This window comes from Patagioenas fasciata, chromosome 1 (genome assembly GCF_037038585.1).
Source record: "Patagioenas fasciata isolate bPatFas1 chromosome 1, bPatFas1.hap1, whole genome shotgun sequence".
Lineage (NCBI taxonomy): Eukaryota > Metazoa > Chordata > Aves > Columbiformes > Columbidae > Patagioenas > Patagioenas fasciata.
In genome coordinates, this window is record NC_092520.1 from 296,841 (window position 1) to 314,141 (window position 17,301).

Genomic DNA, 17,301 nt, shown 5'->3' on the forward strand with positions numbered 1-17,301 from the left:
GCTCGGGCGGCCCCGCCCCCCACGTGACCGCGGCTTCGGCCTCGCCCCCCACGTGACCGCGGCTTCGGCCTCCTCACGTGACTGGGAATCGGGCGCGCCCACACGTGACCGGCGCTGCGGCCGGAGCGGCGGGACCGGCGGGATGGAGCGGCGGTATCGGGGCTGGGGGACTGGGGGCTCCCCGGCCTGGGGGTGACGGGATTTGGGGGGCTGGGGGGCTCTCCGCCCCGGGGGTGACGGGGTTTGAGGGACTGGGGGCCTCCCCGGCTCGGGGCTGACGGAGGCGGGTGGACTGGGAGGCTCTTCGGCCCGGGGGTGACGGGGTTTGGGGGCTGAGGGGCTCTCCGCCCCGGGGGTGACGGGACTGGGGGGACCGGGGTCTTCCCGACCCGGGGGTGACGGGTGCAGGGGGACCGGGGGCTCTCTGCCCCGGGGGTGACGGGGTTTGGGGGGTCAGGCAGGACTCCCCAGCCCGGGGGTGACCGGGGGACTCCCCGGCCCGGGGGGGACGGGGCTGGGGGACGGACGGGCACCTTTCAGTCCGCGGGTTTCCCCCGGTGTGTCCGGTAGCCCGCCGTGCCCTGACCGGCCGTTGCAGGTGCCGGGGGGTCCCTGTGGCGCTGGCGCTGTGCGCAGCCGCCTGGAGCTGCGCCGCGGGCCTGGCCCTGGAGCGGGACCAGCCGTTCCGGTAGGTACGGGCCGGGGGACGGGGCGGGCTGGGCCGGGGCTGTGCCGCCTGGCCCACGGCTGTGCCGCCTGGCCCACGGCTGTGCCGCCTGGCTCCCGGCTGTGCCGCCTGGCCCACGGCTGTGCCCCCTGGCTCACGGCTGTGCCCCCTGGCTCCCTGCTGCCCACAGTGTGCCCCCCGGCTGGACCCACGCCGGCCGCGTCAGCCCTGGCCACGACCTGCAGCTGACCTTCGCGCTGCGGCAGCGCGGCACCGCGCGCCTGGCACAGCTCGTCCACGCCGTCTCGGACCCCCGCTCGCCGCGATACGGTAACGGCTGCGCCCGAGCGCTGCCAGGCCCTGCCGGGCCCTCGGGCAGCATGCCCTGACCCGCTCTGTGCCTCGCAGGCCAGCACCTGTCCCTGGAGCAGCTGCGCGACCTCGTCCGGCCGTCCTCAGCCACGCTCATGACGGTGCTGAAGTGGCTGCAAGGCCACGGTGTCGAGAACTGCAGCAGCGTCACCACTCTTGACTTCCTGGAGTGCCGCATGCCAGCGAGGTGAGCCCTGGTGGGCCGTGTCCCGCTGTGGTGACCGTGTCCTGCTGTGGTGACAATGCCCCGCTGTGGTGGCCGTGTCCCGCTGTGGTGACCGTGTCCTGCTGTGGTGGCCGTGTCGCGCTGTGGTGGCCGTGTCCCGCTGTGGTGGCCGTGTCCCGCTGTGGTGGCCGTGTCCCGCTGTGGTGACCATACCTTGCTCTGATGGCCATGTCCCACTGTGATGGCTGTGTCCCACTGTGATGACCGTGTCCCGCTGTGGTGGCCATGCCGTTCCCACAAAGACAGGAGAAGCTGGGCTCTGCCTGTGCCTGCTGTGACGTCCCTGTCCCCAGGGCTCTGCAGGGCTGGCCGGGTGACCAAGGGCTGAGCTGATTTCTGCCGGGGCTGCGAGCGCTCCGCAGCCTGGCGCTGGCTGCCACGTGGGGCAGGCACAGCCCGTGATCTGGAGCACTGGAACAGGGCGCACGTATCTGTCAGGTCCAGCCCCACACCTCTGGCCGCCTGTGGGGCCGCGGGGTCCCCACTGCAGTGCCGGGGGCAGAGCTGCAGGCGACGCTGCAGCGTCAGAGCTCTGGTGCGTTTAGGACGGGAGCGGGTCGGGCGTGGAAGGAGCTCTTTGCTTTACGCGGTCAGTCACGCTGCTGGGAAGTGGAGCGTGGAGCTCATCCCCGGCTCGTCCCAGCGGCAGGAGGGGCGCGGGGTGCGGGAGGCAGGGCCGCGGGGGGCACGCCGGCGCTGGCCGTGTCCCGGTGCTGCGACTCCTGGCGCGTGGCCGTCCCTGTGTTGCAGCACGGCCGAGCGCCTCCTGCCCGGGGCCGAGTTCCACCGGTACGTGAAGGGCCAGCGCAGCCTCGTGCGCTCCCCGCTGCCCTACGCCGTCCCCGAGGAGCTGGCCGAGCACGTTGACTTTGGTACGTCCTGCGGGGAGCGGAGGGGCCCGGAGCTCGCACTGCCTGGGGTCTGGCGGGTTCAGCGTTGTGTGGCCAGGACTGGCCACCTCGGTGTCCCAGAGGACAGCGCGGCAGGGCCTGCAGCCATGGCCCCAGCTGCCCCCACAAGAGCTTCTGGGCGTGGGATGTGGATGCCCCATCCCTGGAGACATCCCAGGCCAGGCTGGACGGGGCTCTGAGCACCCTGAGCTGGTGAAGATGTCCCTGTCATGGCAGGGGGGACTGGATGGGCTTTGACCACCCTTTCCAACCCGAACTGCTCTATGATGCGGACAGGCAGCATGCAGAGCGTTCATTACTGGCGCTCTCGGGCATGGCTGCTCAGCGCAGAGCTCAGGTGCAGCCTGCCTGCGTGTGCAGCTGCTGCCGGGGCGGAAAACTCTCCTGGGGGTCCATTCTGCGTGGGGCTGCTCCACGGGAGAGCGGGGGGTGCTGAGCTGCAGCGGGACCTGGCGGAGTGGGGGTGTCTGCGGGGGGAGCGAGGGAGCCGCTCCCCTCCTGCGCAGTGCTCGGGCAGGCGCTGCAGCTCCCCGAGCCGCTCAGAGATGGAGCCTGCGGGCGGCTGGTGAGCGGGGAGCCGGGGGCTGTGACAGTGTCCTCGGAGCTCTGGCCGTGACGGCTGCTGCTCTTCCCGCTTGCTTGCGCGCCAGTGGGAGGTCTGCACCGCTTCCCCGCGGAGAGGACGGCGGTCAGCAGAGCCTGGGCCCGGGACGCCGAGCCGGGGCGGCGCCGCGGAGGGGGAGCAGCTTTCCACCTGGGCGTGATGCCCTCCGTCCTGCGCAAGAGATACAACATGACGGGAGGGGACGTCGGGCTGCTGCCCAACAACAGCCAGGCCTGCGCCCAGGTAACCGGTGCAGCCGGAGCGGGTCAGAGCCGCGCCGGAATTCCACGTTGGTATTTCCCCGAGACTTCGCTGCTCCTGAGGCCCCAGGGCAGCCGTGGGGGCTCCTCAGCAGCTGGCGCGCTCGTGTTTTACTGACCCGTGCTGGCCGACTCGCTGGGTCAGGAGAAAAAGCTTTTCCCCGTTTTTTCAAGAGAAAACAAGAGAAAGGTCCGTGCGCTCTTGTCCCCGCAGTTCTTGGAGCAGTACTTCCACCAGGCCGACCTGGCCGAGTTCATGCAGCTCTTCGGCAGCAGCTTTGCCCACCGCTCCCGGGTGGACCGGGTGGTTGGGCACCAGGGCACGGGCAAGGCCGGGCTGGAGGCCAGTCTGGACGTGGAATACATCATGAGCTCGGGCGCCAACGTCTCCACGTGGGTCTTCAGCAACGCAGGTACTGCTGCCCCTTCCGTGCATCCCGCTGGCTGTAGCGCCAGCATTGCCTGTAGCTGAGGGCGAGCCCGGCTCTGTGCGTAGCACAGCTCTGTCTGTCAAAGGGGGGCACCAGCAGCACGGGCCGTGTTACGTCCCAGAGCGCTTCCCCAGCTGCCATCGTGTAGCTTGAGGGCTTCCGAAGCTGGAGCTGGTGTTCCTGGTGGCTCGTAGGGAAATCGGCTTCCCTGGATTTGTGTCGTTGCTCTTGAACCCACGTGAACTTTGAGCTTCCAGAGAATCCTGTTACAGGGACTCGGGTGCCTCGACTGCACAATATAAAGCAGTGACTGCTCTGCTGCCTTTCCATGGAGGGGCAGAGCAGCAACTGAGTCTTTTGGGTTTTTTCTGCCTGTTTGGGTTGAGCTGATCCATCACCAGCAGAGTGAGTGAAGGAGAGTAAGGCAGTCTGAGAAAACAAGGTTGCAAAGCAGGCTGCACAGACATGGTGCAGGACAAGTTGTTATCTGTGCCGGGTCAGAAACCGGCTGAACAGGGCACGGAGCGCCCTTGGGACTATGAACTCGGTCTTCCTCATGGCGAAGGCAGGCACACCTGTGTTAACTCACCTGATGGCGAAGGCAGGCACAGCTGTGTTAACTCACCTGATGGCGAAGGCAGGCACAGCTGTGTTAACTCACCTGATGGCGAAGGCAGGCACAGCTGTGTTAACTCACCTGATGGCGAAGGCAGGCACGGCTGTGTTAACTCACCTGATGGCGAAGGCAGGCACGGCTGTGTTAACTCACCTGATGGCGAAGGCAGGCACGGCTGTGTTAACTCACCTGATGGCGAAGGCAGGCACGGCTGTGTTAACTCACCTGATGGCGAAGGCAGGCACAGCTGTGTTAACTCACCTGATGGCGAAGGCAGGCACACCTGTGTTAACTCACCTGATGGTGAAGGCAGGCACAGCTGTGTTAACTCACCTGATGGCGAAGGCAGGCACAGCTGTGTTAACTCACCTGATGGCGAAGGCAGGCACGGCTGTGTTAACTCACCTGATGGCGAAGGCAGGCACACCTGTGTTAACTCACCTGATGGTGAAGGCAGGCACAGCTGTGTTAACTCACCTGATGGCGAAGGCAGGCACACCTGTGTTAACTCACCTGATGGCGAAGGCAGGCACAGCTGTGTTAACTCACCTGATGGCGAAGGCAGGCACAGCTGTGTTAACTCACCTGATGGCGAAGGCAGGCACAGCTGTGTTAACTCACCTGATGGTGAAGGCAGGCACAGCTGTGTTAACTCACCTGATGGCGAAGGCAGGCACGGCTGTGTTAACTCACCTGATGGCGAAGGCAGGCACGGCTGTGTTAACTCACCTGATGGCGAAGGCAGGCACACCTGTGTTAACTCACCTGATGGTGAAGGCAGGCACAGCTGTGTTAACTCACCTGATGGCGAAGGCAGGCACAGCTGTGTTAACTCACCTGATGGCGAAGGCAGGCACGGCTGTGTTAACTCACCTGATGGCGAAGGCAGGCACACCTGTGTTAACTCACCTGATGGTGAAGGCAGGCACAGCTGTGTTAACTCACCTGATGGCGAAGGCAGGCACACCTGTGTTAACTCACCTGATGGCGAAGGCAGGCACAGCTGTGTTAACTCACCTGATGGCGAAGGCAGGCACAGCTGTGTTAACTCACCTGATGGCGAAGGCAGGCACAGCTGTGTTAACTCACCTGATGGTGAAGGCAGGCACAGCTGTGTTAACTCACCTGATGGCGAAGGCAGGCACGGCTGTGTTAACTCACCTGATGGCGAAGGCAGGCACGGCTGTGTTAACTCACCTGATGGCGAAGGCAGGCACACCTGTGTTAACTCACCTGATGGTGAAGGCAGGCACAGCTGTGTTAACTCACCTGATGGCGAAGGCAGGCACAGCTGTGTTAACTCACCTGATGGCGAAGGCAGGCACGGCTGTGTTAACTCACCTGATGGCGAAGGCAGGCACACCTGTGTTAACTCACCTGATGGCGAAGGCAGGCACAGCTGTGTTAACTCACCTGATGGCGAAGGCAGGCACAGCTGTGTTAACTCACCTGATGGCGAAGGCAGGCACAGCTGTGTTAACTCACCTGATGGCGAAGGCAGGCACACCTGTGTTAACTCACCTGATGGCGAAGGCAGGCACGGCTGTGTTAACTCACCTGATGGCGAAGGCAGGCACGGCTGTGTTAACTCACCTGATGGCGAAGGCAGGCACACCTGTGTTAACTCACCTGATGGCGAAGGCAGGCACAGCTGTGTTAACTCACCTGATGGCGAAGGCAGGCACACCTGTGTTAACTCACCTGATGGCGAAGGCAGGCACAGCTGTGTTAACTCACCTGATGGCGAAGGCAGGCACGGCTGTGTTAACTCACCTGATGGCGAAGGCAGGCACAGCTGTGTTAACTCACCTGATGGCGAAGGCAGGCACACCTGTGTTAACTCACCTGATGGCGAAGGCAGGCACGGCTGTGTTAACTCACCTGATGGCGAAGGCAGGCACGGCTGTGTTAACTCACCTGATGGCGAAGGCAGGCACAGCTGTGTTAACTCACCTGATGGTGAAGGCAGGCACACCTGTGTTAACTCACCTGATGGTGAAGGCAGGCACAGCTGTGTTAACTCACCTGATGGCGAAGGCAGGCACGGCTGTGTTAACTCACCTGATGGCGAAGGCAGGCACGGCTGTGTTAACTCACCTGATGGCGAAGGCAGGCACGGCTGTGTTAACTCACCTGATGGCGAAGGCAGGCACGGCTGTGTTAACTCACCTGATGGCGAAGGCAGGCACGGCTGTGTTAACTCACCTGATGGCGAAGGCAGGCACGGCTGTGTTAACTCACCTGATGGCGAAGGCAGGCACACCTGTGTTAACTCACCTGATGGCGAAGGCAGGCACAGCTGTGTTAACTCACCTGATGGCGAAGGCAGGCACAGCTGTGTTAACTCACCTGATGGCGAAGGCAGGCACACCTGTGTTAACTCACCTGATGGCGAAGGCAGGCACACCTGTGTTAACTCACCTGATGGCGAAGGCAGGCACGGCTGTGTTAACTCACCTGATGGCGAAGGCAGGCACACCTGTGTTAACTCACCTGATGGCGAAGGCAGGCACAGCTGTGTTAACTCACCTGATGGCGAAGGCAGGCACGGCTGTGTTAACTCACCTGATGGCGAAGGCAGGCACGGCTGTGTTAACTCACCTGATGGCGAAGGCAGGCACGGCTGTGTTAACTCACCTGATGGCGAAGGCAGGCACGGCTGTGTTAACTCACCTGATGGCGAAGGCAGGCACGGCTGTGTTAACTCACCTGATGGCGAAGGCAGGCACGGCTGTGTTAACTCACCTGATGGCGAAGGCAGGCACGGCTGTGTTAACTCACCTGATGGCGAAGGCAGGCACACCTGTGTTAACTCACCTGATGGTGAAGGCAGGCACACCTGTGTTAACTCACCTGATGGTGAAGGCAGGCACAGCTGTGTTAACTCACCTGATGGCGAAGGCAGGCACAGCTGTGTTAACTCACCTGATGGCGAAGGCAGGCACACCTGTGTTAACTCACCTGATGGTGAAGGCAGGCACACCTGTGTTAACTCACCTGATGGCGAAGGCAGGCACAGCTGTGTTAACTCACCTGATGGCGAAGGCAGGCACACCTGTGTTAACTCACCTGATGGCGAAGGCAGGCACACCTGTGTTAACTCACCTGATGGCGAAGGCAGGCACGGCTGTGTTAACTCACCTGATGGCGAAGGCAGGCACACCTGTGTTAACTCACCTGATGGCGAAGGCAGGCACAGCTGTGTTAACTCACCTGATGGCGAAGGCAGGCACGGCTGTGTTAACTCACCTGATGGCGAAGGCAGGCACGGCTGTGTTAACTCACCTGATGGCGAAGGCAGGCACGGCTGTGTTAACTCACCTGATGGCGAAGGCAGGCACGGCTGTGTTAACTCACCTGATGGCGAAGGCAGGCACGGCTGTGTTAACTCACCTGATGGCGAAGGCAGGCACGGCTGTGTTAACTCACCTGATGGCGAAGGCAGGCACGGCTGTGTTAACTCACCTGATGGCGAAGGCAGGCACGGCTGTGTTAACTCACCTGATGGCGAAGGCAGGCACACCTGTGTTAACTCACCTGATGGTGAAGGCAGGCACACCTGTGTTAACTCACCTGATGGTGAAGGCAGGCACAGCTGTGTTAACTCACCTGATGGCGAAGGCAGGCACAGCTGTGTTAACTCACCTGATGGCGAAGGCAGGCACAGCTGTGTTAACTCACCTGATGGCGAAGGCAGGCACACCTGTGTTAACTCACCTGATGGCGAAGGCAGGCACACCTGTGTTAACTCACCTGATGGCGAAGGCAGGCACGGCTGTGTTAACTCACCTGATGGCGAAGGCAGGCACAGCTGTGTTAACTCACCTGATGGCGAAGGCAGGCACAGCTGTGTTAACTCACCTGATGGCGAAGGCAGGCACACCTGTGTTAACTCACCTGATGGCGAAGGCAGGCACAGCTGTGTTAACTCACCTGATGGCGAAGGCAGGCACACCTGTGTTAACTCACCTGATGGCGAAGGCAGGCACAGCTGTGTTAACTCACCTGATGGCGAAGGCAGGCACAGCTCTGTGTTAAGTCGGCTCCTCGGTGCTGTGGTGGCGAAGGGGGGCAGACGGGTGTTTACACGAGCAGCTGGTGAGGAGGGGTGGCTGGGGCTCTGCTGTCCCACCTCGCGGAGGGGCACGAGGGGCAGGAAGGGACCTTGGCAGGTGGAGGTGGAACGTGCATCGGGCTGCCCTGGACCCGCTGAGGCTCAGCAGGGCTGTGTGGGTGCCGGGGTGGCCACAGCCCCGCCGCAGACTGGGGGAGGAGCGGGTGCGCGGAGACCCCACATCCTGGGGTTCGGGGTGACCTTGTACCAGAGCCTGCTGACAGTGCTGAGCGCAGTGCTGAGCGCAGTGCTGAGCCCAGTGCTGAGAGCAGTGCTGAGCGCAGTGCTGAGTGCAGTGCTGCCAGCGGGAGCTCGCGGGAGAGCTCCGAACCAGCTGTGCTGCGGGTTGGAGCTGTGGGGAGCACAGGAGCTGCTGGTGCTGTTGGGCAGGGTTCCCCCCGGTGTCCAGGAGGAGCTGACCCTGCTCTGTCTCCGCAGGGAGGCACGAGAGCCAGGAGCCCTTCCTGGCCTGGCTGCTGCTGCTCAGCAACATGTCATCGCTGCCCTGGGTGCACTCGGTCAGCTACGGGGATGACGAGGACAGCCTCTCGCTGGCCTACCTGGAGCGGGTCAACGTGGAGTTCATGAAGGCGGCTGCCCGCGGCTTGACCGTCCTGTTCGCCTCCGGTGCGTGCGGCTGCTGACGGCGCGGGCGCGGTGGGGGTCCCCGCGCGGCGGGGAGCGGGGGACGCTGCCTGGAACCCCAGCCTGGGGGCTGGAGGAGCCTGGCCCCAGGTCACTGCTGGGAGCGTGGGGCGCTCGGGGCGGCTCGTGGGCAGTTGGATCACCCGTCCGTCTGTCTGCAGGTGACGACGGCGCTGGCTGCAGGAGGGTGTCCGGGGGTAACCACACGTTCCGGCCCAGCTTTCCGGCCTCGAGGTAGACGTGGGGAGGTGAACCCGGGCTCTGTGCAGACACGGAGCTCCGCGCAGGGCTGGGGCTGCAGCTCACCCGCCGCCGAGAGCTGCTGCTGGCGCTTGGAGCCCTGGGCAGCTGCTGCCTCCGGGGGTTCTGAGCCCCTTTGGGGGACTCCGAGGGTGAGACCCCGCAGCGTGTCTGGGGACACCCGCAGATCTCAGATCTCAGCTCCATGGGGGTGTCAGCAGTGTGGGGTGACCTGTGCAGCTCCGTGGGGGGGCTGCAGTGTGGGGTGACCTGTGCAGCTCCGTGGGGGGGCTGCAGTGTGGGGTGACCTGTGCAGCTCCGTGGGGTGTCAGCAGTGTGGGGTGACCTGTGCAGCTCCGTGGGGGGCTGCAGTGTGGGGTGACCTGTGCAGCTCCGTAGGGGGCTGCAGTGTGGGGTGACCTGTGCAGCTCCGTGGGGGGCTGCAGTGTGGGGTGACCTGTGCAGCTCCGTGGGGGGCTGCAGTGTGGGGTGACCTGTGCAGCTCCGTGGGGGGGCTGCAGTGTGGGGTGACCTGTGCAGCTCCATGGGGTGTCAGCAGTGTGGGGTGACCTGTGCAGCTCCGTGGGGGTGTCAGCAGTGTGGGGTGACCTGTGCAGCTCCGTGGGGGGGCTGCAGTGTGGGGTGACCTGTGCAGCTCCGTGGGGTGTCAGCAGTGTGGGGTGACCTGTGCAGCTCCGTGGGGGGGCTGCAGTGTGGGGTGAGCTGTGCAGCTCCGTGGGGGGCTGCAGTGTGGGGTGACCTGTGCAGCTCCGTGGGGTGTCAGCAGTGTGGGGTGACCTGTGCAGCTCCGTGGGGTGTCAGCAGTGTGGGGTGACCTGTGCAGCTCCGTGGGGGGGCTGCAGTGTGGGGTGACCTGTGCAGCTCCGTGGGGTGTCAGCAGTGTGGGGTGACCTGTGCAGCTCCATGGGGTGTCAGCAGTGTGGGGTGACCTGTGCAGCTCCGTGGGGTGTCAGCAGTGTGGGGTGACCTGTGCAGCTCCATGGGGTGTCAGCAGTGTGGGGTGACCTGTGCAGCTCCGTGGGGTGTCAGCAGTGTGGGGTGACCTGTGCAGCTCCATGGGGTGTCAGCAGTGTGGGGTGACCTGTGCAGCTCCGTGGGGGTGTCAGCAGTGTGGGGTGACCTGTGCAGCTCCGTGGGGTGTCAGCAGTGTGGGGTGACCTGTGTAGCTCCGTGGGGGTGTCAGCAGTGTGGGGTGACCTGTGCAGCTCCGTGGGGGGGCTGCAGTGTGGGGTGACCTGTGCAGCTCCGTGGGGTGTCAGCAGTGTGGGGTGACCTGTGCAGCTCCATGGGGGGGCTGCAGCGTGGGGTGACCTGTGCAGCTCCGTGGGGGTGTCAGCAGTGTGGGGTGACCTGTGCAGCTCCGTGGGGTGTCAGCAGTGTGGGGTGACCTGTGCAGCTCCGTGGGGGGGCTGCAGTGTGGGGTGACCTGTGCAGCTCCGTGGGGGTGTCAGCAGTGTGGGGTGACCTGTGCAGCTCCGTGGGGGTGTCAGCAGTGTGGGGTGACCTGTGCAGCTCCGTGGGGTGTCAGCAGTGTGGGGTGAGCTGTGCAGCTCCGTGGGGTGTCAGCAGTGTGGGGTGACCTGTGCAGCTCCGTGGGGTGTCAGCAGTGTGGGGTGACCTGTGCAGCTCCGTGGGGGGCTGCAGTGTGGGGTGACCTGTGCAGCTCCGTGGGGGTGTCAGCAGTGTGGGGTGACCTGTGCAGCTCCGTGGGGGGGCTGCAGTGTGGGGTGACCTGTGCAGCTCCGTGGGGTGTCAGCAGTGTGGGGTGACCTGTGCAGCTCCGTGGGGTGTCAGCAGTGTGGGGTGAGCTGTGCAGCTCCGTGGGGGGGCTGCAGTGTGGGGTGACCTGTGCAGCTCCGTGGGGGTGTCAGCAGTGTGGGGTGACCTGTGCAGCTCCGTGGGGTGTCAGCAGTGTGGGGTGACCTGTGCAGCTCCATGGGGTGTCAGCAGTGTGGGGTGACCTGTGCAGCTCCGTGGGGGGCTGCAGTGTGGGGTGACCTGTGCAGCTCCGTGGGGTGTCAGCAGTGTGGGGTGACCTGTGCAGCTCCGTGGGGGTGTCAGCAGTGTGGGGTGACCTGTGCAGCTCCGTGGGGGTGTCAGCAGTGTGGGGTGACCTGTGCAGCTCCGTGGGGTGTCAGCAGTGTGGGGTGACCTGTGCAGCTCCGTGGGGGTGTCAGCAGTGTGGGGTGACCTGTGCAGCTCCGTGGGGGGGCTGCAGTGTGGGGTGACCTGTGCAGCTCCGTGGGGGGCTGCAGTGTGGGGTGACCTGTGCAGCTCCGTGGGGGGCTGCAGTGTGGGGTGACCTGTGCAGCTCCGTGGGGTGTCAGCAGTGTGGGGTGACCTGTGCAGCTCCGTGGGGTGTCAGCAGTGTGGGGTGACCTGTGCAGCTCCGTGGGGGTGTCAGCAGTGTGGGGTGACCTGTGCAGCTCCGTGGGGTGTCAGCAGTGTGGGGTGACCTGTGCAGCTCCGTGGGGTGTCAGCAGTGTGGGGTGACCTGTGCAGCTCCGTGGGGTGTCAGCAGTGTGGGGTGACCTGTGCAGCTCCGTGGGGGGCTGCAGTGTGGGGTGACCTGTGCAGCTCCATGGGGTGTCAGCAGTGTGGGGTGACCTGTGCAGCTCCGTGGGGGTGTCAGCAGTGTGGGGTGACCTGTGCAGCTCCGTGGGGGTGTCAGCAGTGTGGGGTGACCTGTGCAGCTCCGTGGGGGTGTCAGCAGTGTGGGGTGACCTGTGCAGCTCCGTGGGGGGCTGCAGTGTGGGGTGCTGCTGAGACCCCAGCAGCCACGTGCCCACCTGTCCCCGCAGTCCCTACGTCACCACCGTGGGCGGAACGTCCTTCAAGAACCCGTTCCTGGTGACCGCGGAGGTGACAGACTACATCAGCGGGGGCGGCTTCAGCAACGTCTTCCCCATGCCCAGCTACCAGGTGAGGGTCGCGGGGCTGCGCGGGGCCGGCGCGGGCGGGGGGGCGCGCAGGCGCGCTGCCCCCGTCGCTCCCTGTGCTCTCCAGGCCGCTGCCGTGGGCCGTTTCTTGCGCTCGGCCGCGAAGCTGCCGCCTGGCTCCTACTACAACAGCAGCGGCCGCGCCTACCCCGACCTGTCCGCGCTCTCCGACAACTACTGGGTGGTGACGAACCGCATCCCGCTGCCCTGGGTGTCGGGCACGTCGGTAAGGAGCGCGCCGAGGAGCTCGCCCGGTGCCGGAGCGCGGTACCGAGCACCCCGGCGCTGAGGCCGTGTCTCCGCAGGCGTCCACGCCGGTGGTGGCCGGCATGGTGGCGCTGGTCAACGACCGGCGGCTGCAGCGGGGGCTGCCGCCCCTGGGCTTCCTCAACCCGGCGCTGTACCAGCTGCAGGAGCAGGGACACGGCGCTGCGCTCTACGACGTGAGCGGGGCAGGGACGGGGACGGGGGGCCTGGGGGCTCCGCAGTGGGTGGGTGGTGCGGGAGGCTGGGTCTCCTGGGACCGGGGTGACACTGCCGTCCCACGGGAGGTGTGTCCTGGGGTCCCTCGGCTGCCCCACAGGCTGCGTGAGGCAGGGTCCCCTCGCAGTGCTGGGGTTTTGGGGGTCCCTGTGCTGTGTGGGGCTGAGCGTCCCGGGGCGGATCTCCTGCTGCCTGGGAGGGGGTGGCCCTTGTCCCGGGGGTGTCCTGGGGTCCTGCGCCCTCCCGCGGGGCAAGGTCCCGGGGGCCCCTGTCCCACCAGGGGCTGCGAGGGTCCCGGTGCCCTCCTGGGGGGTGGGCAGGGGCAGCCTGTTCTCAGCGGGCCGGGCGCTGCTCCCCACAGGCATGCAGGGCTGTCACCTCTGTCCCTGCAGGGCTGTCACCTCTGTCCCCACAGGTCAGGCAGGGCTGTCACCTCTGTCCCTGCAGGGCTGTCACCTCTGTCCCCACAGGTCAGGCAGGGCTGTCACCTCTGTCCCCGCAAGTCAGGCAGGGCTGTCACCTCCCGTGTCCCCGCAGGCCAGGGCTGTGAGCTCAGTGTCCCCGCAGGCCAGGGCTGTGAGGTGTCTGTCCCGCAGGTCACGCAGGGCTGCCACCTGTCCTGCCTGGACGGCACGGTGCAGGGTCAGGGCTTCTGCGCCGGCCCCGCCTGGGACCCGGTCACGGGCTGGGGAACCCCCAACTTCCCGCTGCTGCTGCGGGCGCTGCTGCCGCCGCCGTGAGGCGCCCGCGGGGACACCGGGGCCGGGGGCACCGGGGGCGGGGATGCGGGGGCGGGGGCACCGGGGGCACCGGGGGCGGGGCCGCCCGCTGTCAATAAAGCCGCCGGTCCCGCCCATCCCGTCTCTGTCGTTACCGCGCGGCGCCGCCGGGGGGCGCGCGGGGCCAGCGGGGCGGGGCCAGCGGGGCACGGGGGCCGCGCGCAGGCGCGGGGCCGCGCGGGCGGTGTCGGGCGATGAGCGGCAGCGCCGATCCCGATCCCGCGGCCCCGGCCCCGGCCGCCCCCGCGCCGCCGGCCCCCGCGCCCGCCGCCGACAACAAGCCCAGCCCGGCCGCCGGCGGCAGCGGCGTCCCCGGGGCGCCCCCGGGCGCGGGGGGCGGCGCGGCGCGGGGGGCCGAGGGCGGAACGGCCGGCGGGAGGGGGCCCGGTAAGCGCGCGCGGTGACCGGGGCGCGCGGGGCCCGGGAAGCGCGCGGGGTGGGCGGGGGGCGGCGCGTGCGCGGGGGGGGCCCGGGACGGGATCTGCGCGCCGAGGGTTCCGCGGGGCCCACGAGCGCAACCGGGCCCGGGCAGCGAGCGCAACCGTCCGGGCAGTGCGGGGCTCGGGAGCGCCGGGCGCTGGGGCCGGGAGCTGGGGCCGGAGCTGGGGCCAGAGCTGGGGTCGGGAGCTGGGCCCGGGAGCTGGGGCCGGAGCTGGGGCCGGAGCTGGGGCCAGCCGCCCGCTGAGCCCTGTGCCCGCAGCGCCCGTCTCGGCCGCAGTGGCCGCGGCCCCCCCTGAAGGGGCCATGTCCAACGGGGTCTACGTGCCACCCGGCGCGGCCAACGGGGACGTGAAGCCCGTGGTGTCCACGACGCCGCTTGTCGACTTCCTGATGCAGCTGGAGGATTACACACCCACGGTATGGGCGGGGAGCTGGGGACGGGCTGGGAGCTGGGGACACGCTGAGCACAGGGGACAGGCTGGGAGCTGGGGACACGCTGAGCACAGGGGACAGGCTGGGAGCTGGGGACACGCTGAGCACAGGGGACAGGCTGGGAGCTGGGGACACGCTGAGCACAGGGGACAGGCTGGGAGCTGGGGACAGGCTGGGCACAGGGGACGAGCTGAGCACAGGGGACAGGCTGGGCACAGGGGACGAGCTGAGCACAGGGGACAGGCTGGGCACAGGGGACGAGCTGAGCACAGGGGACGGGCTGGGAGCTGGGGACAGGCTGGGAGTTGGGGACACACTGGGCACAGGGGACAGGCTGGGAGCTGGGGACAGGCTGGGCACAGGGGACGGACTGGGAGCTGGGGACAGGCTGGGAGCTGGGGACAGGCTGGGAGCTGGGGACGGGCTGGGAGCTGGGGATGGACTGGGAGCTGGGGATGGGCTGGGAGCTGGGGATGGACCGAGGACGGTCTGAGTACAGGGACGGCTTGCGTACAGGGAAGCTGAGCTCCTCCGACTTTTCTCTTGTACAGATCCCAGACGCTGTCACAGGCTATTACCTCAACAGAGCAGGATTCGAGGCCTCTGACCCACGCATGTAAGTGACAGCGGGTGGGGCAGAGCGTGGCCTCAAGGACCCTGTGCCGGGTCTGACAAGGGGCCCCGATGGCAGTTCCTCGGTCCCGGCGGTGCTCCGTGCTCCGTGCTCCGTCCGGAGCGGTCCCGGCGGTGCTCCGTGCTCCGTCCGGAGCTGTCCCGGAGGTGCTCCGTGCTCCGTCCGGAGCTGTCCCGGAGGTGCTCCGTGCTCTGTCTGGAGCGGTCCCGGCGGTGCTCCGTGCTCTGTCCGGAGCTGTCCCGGCGGTGCTCCGTGCTCTGTCCGGAGCTGTCCCGGCGGTGCTCCATGCTCTGTCTGGAGCTGTCCCGGCAGTGCTCCGTGCTCTGTCCGGAGCTGTCCCGGCAGTGCTCCGTGCTCTGTCCGGAGCTGTCCCGGCGGTGCTCCGTGCTCTGTCCGGAGCTGTCCCGGCGGTGCTCCATGCTCTGTCTGGAGCGGTCCCGGCGGTGCTCCGTGCTCTGTCCGGAGCTGTCCCTTCTCTGCCGCGCAGCATCCGCCTGATCTCTCTGGCCGCGCAGAAGTTCATTTCCGACATCGCCAACGACGCGCTGCAGCACTGCAAGATGAAGGGGACGGCCTCGGGCAGCTCCCGCAACAAGAGCAAGGTGAGAGGAGCACGAACGGCTGGGGCGGGGGGAGCGCCCTGGGCTGCAGGGGCTGAGCTCGCTGCCACTGACTGGGCTGTAGAGCCTTGGCCCTGTTGTGATGGGCTGGAGAAAAGGAGGCGGGCAGTGCGATGGGCGGGAGTGCTTTGATGGGCGGGAGTGCTTTGATGGGCGGGAGTGCTTTGATGGGCGGGAGTGCTTTGATGGGCGGGAGTGCTTTGCTGGGCTCTCAGAACGCCTGGCGATCTGCACCGCGCCAGAGCAGGGCTCGCCAGCCCTGCCTCCTCCCGCTGGCCGCGGCCTGAACTGTGGTGCTCGGAGAGAAACATGAACGGGGAGCAAACGTGTCGCGATACATCTGAATATTGTGTGCAGTTGTGGCCCCTCAGCTCCAGAAGGACAGGGAACTGCTGCAGAGAGTCCAGCGCAGCCACCAAGATGCTGAAGGGAGTGGAGCATCTCCCGTGTGAGGAAAGGCTGAGGGAGCTGGGGCTCTGGAGCTGGAGAAGAGGAGACTGAGGGGGGACTCATTCCTGGGGATCAATATGGAAAGGGGCAGTGTCAGGAGGATGGAGCCAGGCTCTGCTGGGTGACAACCAGTGGCAGGACAAGGGGCAATGGGTGCAAACTGGAACACAGGAGGTTCCACTGCAAGAGGAGAAGCAACTTGTTGGGGGTGAGGGTGTCAGAGCCTGGCCCAGGCTGCCCAGGGAGGCTGTGGAGTCTCCTTCTCTGCAGACATTCAAACCCGCCTGGACCCCTTCCTGTGGAACCTCAGCTGGGTGTTCCTGCTCCATGGGGGGATTGCACTGGATGAGCTTTCCAGGGCCCTTCAACCCCTGACGCTCTGGGATTCCATGATTCTGTGACAGTTCCTGGAAGTTCTCCTGGTCACTCTCTGTGTTCCGGGCCTCACGGGGGTGATGTGGTTTATGGCACTGAGCAACGCTCGGAGCGTTTCTGCGCGCAGAGCAGCCGAGGGCACAGAGCAGACACACGGCGCTCGGGAGCTGGTGAAGGGTGCTCTGGAGCTGGTGAAGGGTGCTCTGGAGCTGGTTAATGGCACTCTGGAGCTGGTGAAGGGCGCTCTGGAGCTGGTTAACGGCGCTCGGGATCTCGTTACCGGCGCCACGCTGGCGTGCGGCTGCGTCTGGGAGTCGAGACGCGCCGGTCAACGCTGCTCGTAGGGGAAACCCGGATCCCCCGCGGTCTGGAGGACACGCGGCAGCGTCCATCGGCCTGGCTGTGTCTGATGCTTCTCTCTGTCCCCGCAGGATAAGAAATACACGCTGACCATGGAAGACCTGACGCCAGCACTTGCGGAATACGGCATCAATGTGAAAAAGCCGCATTACTTCACATAAAGACTGAGGGGTTGTCACTGGGAACTTTTCTAGGGTTAGTTCGGTGCCATTAAAGAGCCGGGCAGTGTCTGTGTGTCCCGCTGTGCTGCGGCACGGGGCTGCGCTCGCTGCGCCCGCGCGGGGCCGGGGGCCGCTGCAGGGCAGTGAACGGGCGCAGAGGGCTCGTGCGACTCCCAGCCGGGGGGTTCTGGTTGCACCGTCTGCAGTTCCAGGGGGGCATTTCCTACCCCGGGGGGTGCGGGGAGCGCAGGGGCCCCTCTTCCTTCCTCCTCCCCCACGCCCTGCTGCCTGTGCAGGGGCAGCGCTGGGCCCTGCGCACAGACCCGGCTCCATCCCTGCCTCCAGGTCACCGGGGGCTGGGGCAGCCCCGGGGCGCAGGACAGGGCAGGCTGGCAGCAGCCCCCGCAGCCCTGCCCTTCCCTTCCCTTCCCTTCCCTTCCCTTCCCTTCCCTTCCCTTCCCTTCCCTTCCCTTCCCTTCCCTTCCCTTCCCTTCCCTTCCCGTGGATACCACCCCCCAGC

General features: G+C 66.2%; 2 protein-coding genes across 2 annotated transcripts; both read left to right on the forward strand.

The window, feature by feature from the left end:
* On the forward strand, positions 1-13,298 carry TPP1 (tripeptidyl peptidase 1). Its single transcript, XM_065835155.2, has 13 exons — positions 1-153; positions 599-688; positions 858-997; positions 1,076-1,226; positions 2,016-2,137; positions 2,827-3,023; positions 3,255-3,453; positions 8,640-8,828; positions 9,008-9,080; positions 11,909-12,029; positions 12,114-12,272; positions 12,352-12,489; positions 13,126-13,298. Exons 1-13 carry the CDS (start codon positions 143-145, stop codon positions 13,267-13,269), a joined length of 1,734 nt encoding a protein of 577 aa, XP_065691227.1. The 5' UTR covers positions 1-142; the 3' UTR covers positions 13,270-13,298.
* A 189-nt stretch (positions 13,299-13,487) lies between these two features.
* TAF10 (TATA-box binding protein associated factor 10) lies at positions 13,488-16,848 on the forward strand. Its single transcript, XM_065835182.2, has 5 exons — positions 13,488-13,695; positions 14,009-14,166; positions 14,733-14,797; positions 15,303-15,417; positions 16,692-16,848. The coding sequence occupies exons 1-5, from the start codon at positions 13,503-13,505 to the stop codon at positions 16,779-16,781; spliced, it is 621 nt and encodes a 206-aa protein (XP_065691254.1). The 5' UTR covers positions 13,488-13,502; the 3' UTR covers positions 16,782-16,848.
* The last annotated feature ends 453 nt before the right edge of the window (positions 16,849-17,301 follow it).